Source organism: Melospiza georgiana, chromosome 3 (genome assembly GCF_028018845.1).
Source record: "Melospiza georgiana isolate bMelGeo1 chromosome 3, bMelGeo1.pri, whole genome shotgun sequence".
Classification (NCBI taxonomy): domain Eukaryota; kingdom Metazoa; phylum Chordata; class Aves; order Passeriformes; family Passerellidae; genus Melospiza; species Melospiza georgiana.
Window position 1 is genome coordinate 45304899 of NC_080432.1, and position 12393 is coordinate 45317291.

The 12393-nt window shown below is 34.8% G+C and overlaps 1 protein-coding gene across 8 annotated transcripts in view; it reads right to left on the reverse strand.

Annotated features, from left to right (window-relative positions):
* The window catches only part of CEP170 (centrosomal protein 170), a 94383-nt gene that overhangs the window by 45132 nt on the left and 36858 nt on the right, over positions 1-12393 (reverse strand). For all 8 annotated transcript variants that reach the window (XM_058019524.1, XM_058019523.1, XM_058019527.1 and 5 more), the window contains exons 8-9: positions 4063-4539; positions 828-1471 (exon numbers count right to left, since the gene is read on the reverse strand). In XM_058019524.1, coding sequence (XP_057875507.1) covers positions 828-1471; positions 4063-4539 — 1121 coding nt within the window. The remainder of the gene's footprint in view (positions 1-827; positions 1472-4062; positions 4540-12393) is intronic.

Here is a 12393-nt window from a genome sequence, read left to right on the forward strand (position 1 = left end):
ATAATTCTAAACAATGAATTTACTGTAAATTAGCAAAACCCTAGCCTAGAATTGGATGCAGGCATTCTACAATGATATATTATCAAGGAAAACACAACAAGAGCAGAAAAAGTCAATTTCAAGTCATGTTAAGCAAAATTATTAAACATAGCCTTTTGCTACCCATATTTTCCTGTTGAATCCAAAGAATAGTTATTTAATACAGTTTTTAAACTGCAAATACAATTTGTATTGTTATTGATATTTCTATGGTTACCAACAAGCAAACTAGGAAATTTACACTGCTATCATATAAACACTTTTGGAAAATCAAAGCATTTCCATACTTACTCTTTGCAGGTGACACTGAAATTAAGTTACTGTTACTGAATATACTTTTTTAATAAGTATAGAAAACATTTGCAATCTATATCTATATGATAATTTGGATGGAACCAATTCATGTGATGAAAACTAGAAACAAGAGGTTTTCAAGAACAAGTGAGTATTTCCACAAGAACACAAACCATCCTGATAAAAGTACCAGCTACATGATTTTTTGGTGCCTCGTATTTTTTATGGTTAAATGATTTTTGGTGCCTGGTACTGAAATCTTTTGGAAACACATTAAAACTACCAAGCTTGAAGACAACAGCAGTATGCAAGAAGGAATAATGTTTAGCCAAATGCCTGCTGCTGCTCTTACAACACTTTATATTTCAACATTATAGACAGGTTTAAAAACTTGTGTTATTGCAGCAGTTTTAATAAGCAGAACTGAAGGGATAGAGAGCTGCCCACACATCCAATAACACTTTTAAGATCAGAATGCTTTTCAGGTTTCTCACCTTGTCAATCATTTTGCGGGCTTCCACTTCTTCAGGATTGGGATTTTCCAACTCAATAGTGTAAGTACCTTTGTCACTCTGGTCATCCTCATTGTCCTTTTCAGTAGCAGCAGAAATATGTTGGCTCTTCAACTTTTTGTCCATCTCCTGGTTCTGAGTAGGCCTATGGCCAAGGCTTCCTGAACTCCTTAACAATGCAGCTTGTAAGGCAGGCAACGCAGCAGAGGGTTCTTCTGATTTCTGGTTTAGAAGTTTGGCGTGAACACCATGTACTGCTCTGTGGTGTGATGTGCTGGCTTGCACAGGTGAAGGGACTTTCTCTCCTGATGCAGGTTTCACTCTTTCAGCTCGTGCGTGAGATGTCGGAGATGGAGATTCTGGGCACAGAGCTCCTACATTCTGAGAAAAAGAGTAAGAACGTCTCTTGCGAGGATGGTCTTCATCAAAAAACTCAATCATAAAGGCAGTCTGACTCAAACCAGCTTGCTCTTGCTGCTTTTCTGTGGAATGGACTTTCTGGTGTGACTTTTTCAGCTCTGTATGATGATGCCTTAAGTGCTCTTCAAGTGCTGCTCGTTTACTGTAGTGCCGGTGTGCACCAATATTTTCTGAATCACTTTGTGTGCCATCATCATGCTTATTCCCTACAAGCAAAGCAAAACAATATATAGCACAGTGAAACAAAGAAAGACCACAACATTACATCTACAAAAAAAGTCAAGCAGCAAACTAGGAAGGAAATTATTTCAAAGTGGATTTCTGTTTAAACTCCAATAGCTTATAGACCTGGCTCTGCAAATTTGGTACAGTTCCTGGAAATGCAATCAACTTGCTACAAGTCAAACAAGGAAACACTTTCAAAGCTGATCAGTAACAGCAGTGCATTTGAAGTATCCTTTCTCCAATATTCTCATCTGTGAATACTTACCAGTGACATGCAAAAGCCAGTATTTTACCAGCTGTACTATAGCATGTTTTTGAATTGTATCAGTATTGTTAGAGAGCCAGTTGATTACAAATGACTACTGACACATTCCAGGCAGGGTTAAGAGGAAAAAGAAAACCTTAATAAAGTCCTCCCAACATTGGAAAGAGAGCCACTGTTCATATTGCTGGATTCCTCTCACATTTACAACAGTTTATCATGAGAAATGTCTACTTAAACTTGGATTGAATTCTTTATTACTTTTTCCAAGAAGAGCAATGAGTTTTTCCATAATTCACTCCGCTCAGCATCTGATGTGTGCAAGTAAAATGGTTGTTATTACTCATTCATTCCATGAACTACTCTGAGAGCTATGAATAAGGATTACATATTTCATAAATCATACATACACCTAAAGATGTACTTTGCAATGATACCTGAAAATGTATGAAGGCTGGATACTTACACATAGTAAGTGTATTTAACACAAAGTAACCTCATGTACAATGAAAGTGTCAATGCTCCTAAGTTTTAGCTCAGTAGCTGGGAAGGAACACTTTCATCCTCTCTGAATTCTTTTAGATCCAATTCTGCTTTTACATATATATATATATATATATATATATGTAAAAGCAGAATTGGATCTAAAAGAATTTCTGTATTTTTGATTCTCAAGAGGTCAGCTTCTTTAAGGTTTTCTCATTTAAATAGTTAGGATATGCAGCTACTATTCAGTTAAACAGTAATTACATATTGGCTGATCTTACTTATCAGACTAACACCACTGAAGACACAGCTGAAATCCCAACTTACATTCCTGTTTTCTACTTGTTAGAATAATGCCTACAAAAATTCTGTGATTATTCATACGTTTCCAAATAATAATAAAGCAGTACCAACATCACAGTGAAAGTCATATAGTCTAATTTAGCAGTGGGACTTCAGTACAGAATACTATAAGAAAAAGCTGAGGAGAAAAAAAAAGCTTTGAGTTTTCTAAAAAAAAAATCAAACTTTCAAAGCACCTAGGTATATTTACTATCTAAAAATAAAACTAATGACTGAGAATACAAACAGGCCATAGAAGACTACAAAATTCAGATATTTATTATGGTCATATGCAACCCATAACTTACACCTCTTTCAGATGAAAATTAATCAGACTTTGTGGCGTTTCTGTCAGGAAAAGGCTTATAAACAAAGCCCCTTCTATTTATCAAAGTGTCACAGCTAGTATTTATAAGAATATTCATGAATATAATACATTTACATGAAGGCCAAAGAATGTGATTTACACTGGAAGAAATAATATACTATTATTTTTATGTCAGCACGTTAATCTAATTCTGCTTTCAGAATTTTATTTTTAGCTTAATTTGAAAGGGACAACCTTAAAAAGGAGACTTTTGATCAATAAGGCAAAGAATTCTGTACCCAGTCCCAGCTGGTTTACAAACTAGACATGATAATGTTGCAGAGCCAAGGAAAATGAGAATTGTAGTGTTATGCAGCTGAAATTAAAAATGGAAAAAAAGAGAGACTTGAAAAAGTTCACCAGAAGTTTTCCTTATGCAAGTTTGAATGGTACTGGACTCTTCATCTGAACATCAAGACTACCAGCTTCTCTATTCCATTAAGTGACACTCAAGAGAAGGGCACTTGTCAGGTGTAACATTTTATTTAATTTCATTTGAAATGTCACTGTCTGCAATAAATTAACATGTATGATCACCTGGAACTCCATTCAACAGCAGCACTCATATGAACACAACAGTCCACAAGGTGAGTATAAAAATTGAAGCACTTGCTTTATGTCTGATTCCTGACTCCAACTGGACTCTACCAAACATGATCCATATAAGCAGAATGAGTATATGATGTATTCTTTGCTATAAATGATTTTCTTAGAACATTCAAATAATCACAGAAGATATGCTATTGAAAAAGTTGCTAAAAGCATAAATTGAACTTCAGAGCTTTGATTCTAAAAAGCAATCCAGGTTTTTAAAGTACTTCATGAGAAAAAGTGAGATATATAAAGTTTAACTAAATGTTGGATTTTTTCCTTTTCTTTTTCAAGATCAGTGTTTAAGTACCTGATGTTTTCAGCCACACTAGAACACCTCCAATTAGCATAGATTGTAAAATGATTCAGCATTTGGTTTCTTATGCCCTTTGCAAGACTTAATTCAGCAATACAGCTTCCCAGCCCAGATCTGAACTCCGCATAGGCTCGGGGATCCTCTGACTGCATACTGGCGAGGAATTGCTGCTCCCAGAGCTAAGCACAGCTGCAACTATTCACTTTACCTTTCAGCCTCTTCAGGTACACTGGAACATCACTCTTGATACTTTTGGAGTCCTCCTCCGTGGGCTCCCATATCATTCTCGGAGGATTGTTCTGCGCGAGCCAATCGGCCACTTTGCTCTCGGCTGCCATCATCACCGTCTGCAGCCCCGGCAGGTCCTGCCCGCTGCAGGAGGAAGGCTTCTTCGACTTGTGACGCTGCTCCGACGCGAACTTTGTCACATGATCCTTGATCTTCACTTTTCCTGGAGTGTTGTCATCAAATTCAATGGTAAAGGAAGCGTGCCCTGAAGCTGCTGCGTGGGAGCTTTGGGTATCTTTTGTGGGAATTTCGTGAATAGTGCTCTCTGCTACCTGTGAAGCTTGCTGGCATTCTTTAGTAGGGATTTCAAAATAACTGGGCTCCCTGCAGAAAGGATAAAGTTCTTCATTTGCAGATGCAGATTGCTCCTCAGATTGCTTGGCATCTGTGCTGCATCCTATTAGGAAAAATAAAAAAAAAACAGATTTCACAATACTTGGGAACTTCAGGCTCTTCAAAAAGTTTCTGAAATCCTGTAGAGGCCACTTGAGTAATTTCTGGAATAAACAGTAAGATTGTGGAGTAGATTGAGCACCATAGTTCTGGAAAAATAGTTCCAGAATTACATATAGGAAGTATTAATGAAAAGGTGGTTTGAACTTCAGCTGTGAGAAATATAAAGTGGGAAAAAGCTCACTTAAAATTTGTCAAAGTACATGCAAAATATTTTTAGAAGATGTAAAGGTCAGATGAGTTATTTGAACATAGAAAACAGGTAAATCACAATGGCAGATTTGTTGAGATGATCATTATCACAATTCCCATCTACCGGAAAAAACATCAAATCAGGGTGCTCCCAAAACAAATTTTAATGATCTGCCATCTCCTGCAGTAGACAGAAAGCCTAATTTTGTTTGGCCAAATTCTTCAGAAAAACAATTCACACATTAATGCAAGACAAACATTAATTCTGGCTTGAAAAGTTAAACACTGCTAAGCACTGGAAAGTGTTTTGGAATTCAAAGACTTTATGTTTCTACAAAAGATAAAACCAAAGAATCAAGCTAAATCCTATTGTCATGTCCTCTTATTTTACTTGTTGCCATAGCATATAGATGAACAGAAAAAGGAACAATAGCTGGAAGCATGCAGAATGTTAGGAAGCCATGCTCTCACTGGCTAAAAAAACCAGAAATATAGGGTAGTAATTCCAAGTTCCACTGTATAACCTAAATGAAGGCTAAAGCTTCCTGTGGTTGCAGCAGATACCAATGTGCCTTTAAGAAAACAAACCTTCTGATTGCATTTTATCAACCGCTAAGTCAGCCAAAACACCTGGTGCAGAATGCGCTAAAAGAAACAGAAGCTTGAGACCATAGTAGCAACGGCAACTTAGATTCCAGCAAAAGAATTCTGAGTAGTTCTGAAGCAACTTATCACAGACCACATTAAGATGTTTAAGATAACATTTTAGTTGCCAATTAAAGAATTAAGACTGCAACTAATTGATTTTAGGTACTGAGAAAAGCAACTCTACATCAGATGAGGAAGTTAGCACTTGTGTAAGAAACTATTATGCGATAAAATAGCAATAAAATCATTTATACTGAAGTCAGTATTTACTTCATATACTGAAGTCAGGAATTTAAGGGGCAAAGGATGCAGGATGGAACAATGCACCTGTGCTGTGTCTCACAAGCGCATTTCTTGTGAGGATTTATGAAAGGCTAAAAATTTAAAAAAAAAAAAAGGTAATGTGATACACCATTGGGTAATATTACTCCAATAGAGGTAACAAAGCAGTTTAAATTCTTTTTTTTCCACCAGTAGCTGTTACAAACACAAAACACGTTCACAATTCAGACAGGTTTTTCTATTGTGCTGTTGGATTCCAAGAATCCCCTGGCTAATGCTTTTCATTGCACTATCAGCTACCTTATGTCTGTGAGGGAGTTTTCAGGTACTATAACAGCACCTCACTACTCCTCTCCCAGGGAAAAGAATGCTTTTAAGACCATTCCTGAAAACACTTATCCCAGCAGACATACAATACAGAATGAATCTGTTTTACTGATGCAAAGGTTATTAAAAATCATCTCTACTTATACAGAAAATGTACATAAATAAACAAAACTCATATTTTGCACGTCCTAAACTTTAGGCAAACTACCATCACTGTCCACTTGTTTCATTGTAGCTAACAAGCTAGAATGGATCAAGCGCTGGCAGGATCAAATCTAGAGCTTGGATCCTTACAATATGAAACACGGTGACCAAAAAAGAGAGTAATCCACCACACAGACAATTCATAGACAACCTTTTTTCCCCCATGTGGTTCTGCTCAGAACTTCAAGTCAACAACATCATGCAATTCCTGTAGCCAATAATTAAGCCAGATATAGTGTTCAACACTCTTTCATAGAAGATAACTGGCTAATACTCTGTTTTGAGAGCTATTTCTAATTTTGGGCAAGGCAGGAGCATTCTGCTGGTCACACAAGACACAGTATTTTTCAGTAATTATGAAATACCTGGTTTATTACCATCTTTTGAAAATAATAACACTGTAGGCAAATTGCATGAGATGTACAGCAATGAGAAGATCTCTCACACTGGTATGCCAGCATTGATGAAGGACTTAATAAAAAAATTTGTGTCTAACTTGTCTGCACAAAATTTAACATTTCAAATAAATATTATCATGATATGCACAGTATTTGATTCCAATATTTTTGATTAAACAGAATGCTAGTAAATAGTTTGAATCTAAATTAAGACAGAGCTTAATCAAAAGAAGCGAGAAACCAAACTACAACTAAATAGTAAATTTTACTAAACTAGAAAAATTTTTAACAATTATATAAATAAAAATATCTGAAGTATAAGTTAATTTTAGTTACATAAAAATACTATTTTCAGTCAGAAGTATTTTTTAGAAACAGAAGTGTTCTAAAAACAGTTTAAAACTACAGAAGTACTTTTTTAGTACACAGAAGTGCATTTTTAGGCAAGTTAAATGCATCAGAATTTATTACAATAGGAAATAGAAAATCCTGAAGCAAAAAAAATTAATAGAGATCCTGATCTGAACCACCCTTCATTATTTTTCTCACAGACTTGAAAAGCAAGTTCTTACACCTTTCTAAATATTATAAAGAGTGATCTATAAAACAGCCTTACCATTGAAATCCTACTATAAAAAGTCATCTACCAAGATGAAGGAAATTATATATCAGACTAAATACAGACATCTTTAAGAAAAAATCTCCTAGCAAATACTGAAGATAGTGGTTGTCACTGCTCTTTTAAAACCAGAGCAAGTAAAATATATGTATAGCAAGAAAGGCAATTGCAAGTGAGTTTTGGGAAACTGAAGAGATGGGTAGGTTGTGAACATCAACCTCTTTAGGGACTGAAGGGATTTCATAACTGGCAAGACTAAAATGAAAGGGGCAGAAAAAGTAGCAGGATTATCTGTAGAAAGGGAACTCTCACTCTTCAAAGACCCTCAGTGACAAAAGACAGCTGAGCAACTGTTTTTACAAGGCAAGCAAGGAAGCAATAATTGGTAGCTGGCACCCAGGTGTAGTGATACTATGATTGAAACAAAACTAGGAGAGGCTAGGAAGGAAACTATGGAATATTTGGGAAAACAGAGGCTTAACCAAAGAGAGATTCAGAGATCCTTTACTAGGGTACATGTCTTGTGAGGAATGGCTGGGGGAGTTGGGTTTGCTCAGTCTGGATGAGAAGAAGCTCAGGTGGGATCTCATCACTCTCCACAACCACCTGGAAGGAGCCTGTAGTGAGGTGGGGCTGGTTTCTTAACAGTGCCTGCAGTGAGAGGATCAGAGGAAATGGCCCAAAACTGAGACAAGGCAGATTCAGATTAGACACTAGATTTTTCTTTTTTTTCACTGTCAGGGTGGTCAGGCACTGGAATAGTTTGCCCAGGGATATGGTGGAGTCACCATCCCTGGAGGCGTGCAAGAGGCATCTGGATGTGGCACTGGGTGATGGCTCAGTGGTTTAGGGGTGACAGTGCTGGGTGGATGGTTCAACTGGATTATCTTGAAGGTATCCTCCAACCTCAGTGATTTCTATTCTATTCTATTCTATTCTATTCTATTCTATTCTATTCTATTCTATTCTATTCCTATTCCTATTCCTATTCCTATTCCTATTCCGATATGACCATCAGAAATACAATATTCACTTTGAGAATTAGCAGAATCAACTACATTTTCTAGGACTTTCTGGATTTTTTAAAGTCTTATTTCTCAAGTTACACAAACAAGTACTCAGAATTTTAACATTTTGCTACCTGGACAAGAAAAATCATAGGTGTCAGTGCTATTCAGATGTGCAAAAAACTGCCTCTGTATATTAATATATTATCTGCAATGACAGGATTTCTCAGAAAATATTTTGCACAATCTTCAGATTTTTAGTCATTCTCTTTTCTTTCTGCCTTTAAAATACAATTTTAAGAATTAAATTTGCAAAAGAAAATTATCTGGAATTTACAAAGCACTTCCCATAAAAAAATTCTGTATACCCGAACCAGTATATTTATTTGCAGTAGGTATAAGAAACAGCCAAAATATGATATTTACACAATACCCCAAAATATTTTTAACGTTAGCTTTATATTTGGCACTGTGCAATGGTATGTGTAATAAAAGGAGCTGATTTTAATGTTTTCAAATACTTTATAGAAATTTTTTTCCTTCCTCTTTCTCTTCATATTCCTACTTTTTATTTCCCACTTACATTTTTGTTTTTTGGGGTTTTTGCTTTGCAGCTGAAGTAAACTTTTCTTTTTCATTTAGAGACAAGATTTCAATAAATACATAAGATTCACCTAGTATTGAATATGAAGATTTTTGTCTTTTAATGCTTTCATAACCAGTCATATGAAAAAATATCAGAACTGCTCTTTCAAAATAGAAATACAAGCCAGCACTGTATATAAATCCCCATCTCTCATAATAAATCATTTTACTACCTGCTTTAAAGGAGCTTAAGTGAAAAAAAGGACAAAACTAATCCTACTTAAATATATTGCTGTGATGGGTCTTTAGAGTTCTGTAAGCTCTCCATGACATACTGTGCACATTTGGTGCTAGAGCTTTGCAAAGCAAGCCTTACATGCAGAACTTGCACATATTTAATGACAAAACTCATCAAAATTCTAGAACAAACTTCTAGGAACTTAACTGCTAATATTGCTGGTTAAGCATCACACATTACAATGTGTGTAAACTCCTGCACACACTGACTACACTGGAATTTCTCAAATAATTGTCAGTCTCCTTTACCTGAAAATGATATTGTTTCTTAACTGCAAGGAATGTTTAATCTGACATATTCTTATGCAATGCTGGAATTAAAATTCATGCCAAGTGGAAAGAATTACTTCAGATTCCTGAAGTCTTCTTAAAATCTTATTTCTGTCTTTTCTTAGATTTCTGGTAAAGGCATTACTGACATTAATTCTACAACTACAAGTAAGATCAGCAGAGAAGGCAGTTTTCATTACCCCAGGAAGTGAGAGTGTAACATATGGCAGTAATAATAATTACACACCCAATAAACCTGCCAATAACATGGATATTTAACAGCTGCAGCATAAAGTCATGCCAGAGGTGTACACACAAGTGCTCATTTTAATACAGACCAGCAGATCTATGGATCATTGCATCAGAGCATTACATATGGCGGAAAAACGTAGAAAGGATTTTTTTTCCCCAAAGTTTTCCAGGCTATTCTGCTCTGTTTGTAAATAACTTTCATTAGTGAATTTCCATTGTGATAGAAATACATTAACATTGAAATAATCTTATTAACTTGAGACTGTAAAGAGTAATTGTCTATAGCTGGCTTAACAGAAATAAATCTCCCACTTCAATCTCCTCATTAAACCTTACCCCATCTCTTAGCATTCAAGTCCTCTTCTCTATTCAATAAATAATCATGCAATAAATCATTAAAACATGACACAGATTTTTAATAGGATTACTTTGTTAAAATGTTATCTGACTTATCAATTTGGTTTAAGAATTCACCTGTAAATGACTTTTAGGCAGTTTATATTAAAAAGCATATCCCAGATCAGTGTTTTAAACATTTAATACAATTTAAGCCATGAAAGAATAATTAGCTGCAGCAATCATGAATATTTTTAATAGTTTGATTATATTTTAAAAATATCCAAGCATGACAATTTTCTGAAGTTTCCAATTTTCCTTCATACAAGTGTGTCTTTATATTGATTTCCTAAAATTATATTCATCTATATTATAAAACCTAAATGTTTGAAGAAAATACATAATAAGTTGTTGAAAAGAAATTCAGCTTTTCACAGAACGTAACTGTAGGCCAAAGCAGCCCAAAAATCTTATGATTTTATAATTGCGTGAAAACATCCAGAATGTCTTTTGCACACCTCTACACAGACACAGTGTTCTGAGACTGCAGAAGTGACCATAGAAGCAAATGTCAACTTTTACATGGTTTGTCTTCTCAGACTCTCTGCCAACACTACTAAAAATCATCTACAACAGTCAAAAACCAGACCAGCAGAACAATTAATACAATTAATACAATTAACGTCTGCTCAGAGATCAGAGGATCACAATGAATAAATCATTTGTGTATACACAGGATTTTAATTCTACATCCTCACAAACGAAATGGTTCTGCAAAAATGTCAGGGTTTGGATTTTTCTCTGCAGTGCCTTCCTTTCACATAGGCTTTTGTTTAGTATGTGCTTTTTCAAACTGAATTCCATTCTTGCAGACTTATGAATCTTTAAGTTTGAGGAAATAAAAGCTATTCGTACACTCTTGTTAGATCAATACTATTCATAGGAGATACATTCATGGCTAAACAAAAGCAACAACACTAATTAAAGGGATTTCTAATATTTTTTTTTAAAAAGGACAAAATGTTGTATTTGCCAAGAAGGCTTTGGGTCCAAATTTAGGTTTTGTATAGTATATATATGGAAAACAAACGACCAAATTTAAATAGTTTAGAAAACATTAATTTATTTTCTCTACTCATCATTTACTTTATGATGACTTCACTAAGCAAATCATGTCAAAAATATTCCCATTACTGAAGTTCAGTCTAGAACAAACTTATTTTTGTCTACTACTGAAACAGATGGCATCTCCATGATTAGTTTGAGTGAAAGTTGGAATCTCATTTTTCTTGGAGCTCGGGAACAAAGATAGAAGCACTGATCACTCGCTGAAAAATCTCTTGATAAAATGAATACAAGAGCATGTAAACCATTTGATGTAATTTGATACTTCTGAAAAAGCAATCTAAAATTATAAAAAATAAGAACAGACACATTACACTAAATAGAAGCTGGCATCTTTTGTCACCTTGTTAATGGAATGGCATTGCATCAAAAACACAGACTTCAGCATATAGCTTTTCAACAATCCTATATTTAATGAGGAAAAAGTAATTTAAATGTTTTTATCTGGTTTCTTTATAATAGTCCAAATCTTAACAGACTCTAGTGTCTGAATGATGACAACTTTAGAATAATATGAAAGAGGTCATTAAAAAGGCCATGGTAAAAAGTTAATTTCAAAGATCTTGTCTTCACTACACTGAAGTGTTCATTTAGTTTGATTTACACATTTTTAGACTTCACTTCAGCTCCTACAAAATACGATTCATGTTAACCAAGGGAAGTACTATGACAGGAAAAGAGAAATTCTGACCTCAATTTAAGTACTGTAAAAAACTGCCAACTTAAAACTGTTGGACTCTAAATGGGTGTCTAAAGTGCTAAATAAACATGGTTGAATTTTGTGCTAACTTGAATAAGTTTTAAGTTACTGTTTTTATTAGAATAGCAGTCACTTTATTTATATGCCCGACGATAGATATTAAAGCCTAATTATAGGTACAGAGATTGAAGTTCTGGCAATACATACTGTGTCTAGACAAGCTAACTAATAAAAAGGTCTGTATTACAGGGGAATAAACATTACCATTTAGACTACACAAATCTTTACTTCAAGAACTGTGACATGCAGTTCTCACTAATACAGCATTATTGAATTACAGAAGAGACTGCTTCTCTAGTACTGATAACCTTATATAGCTAAAAGTCAGACACAAATGTAAAAATCACAATTTATTTCCAGAAATTAATTCAATAAAATACTCCTTCTTATATAAAATGACAGATACAGATTAAACTGAAACAAAGGACACACTGGTTCAGGTAACATTATTTGCTATACTTACTGATAGAAAATTGTGTTATACACTAGAAAACTG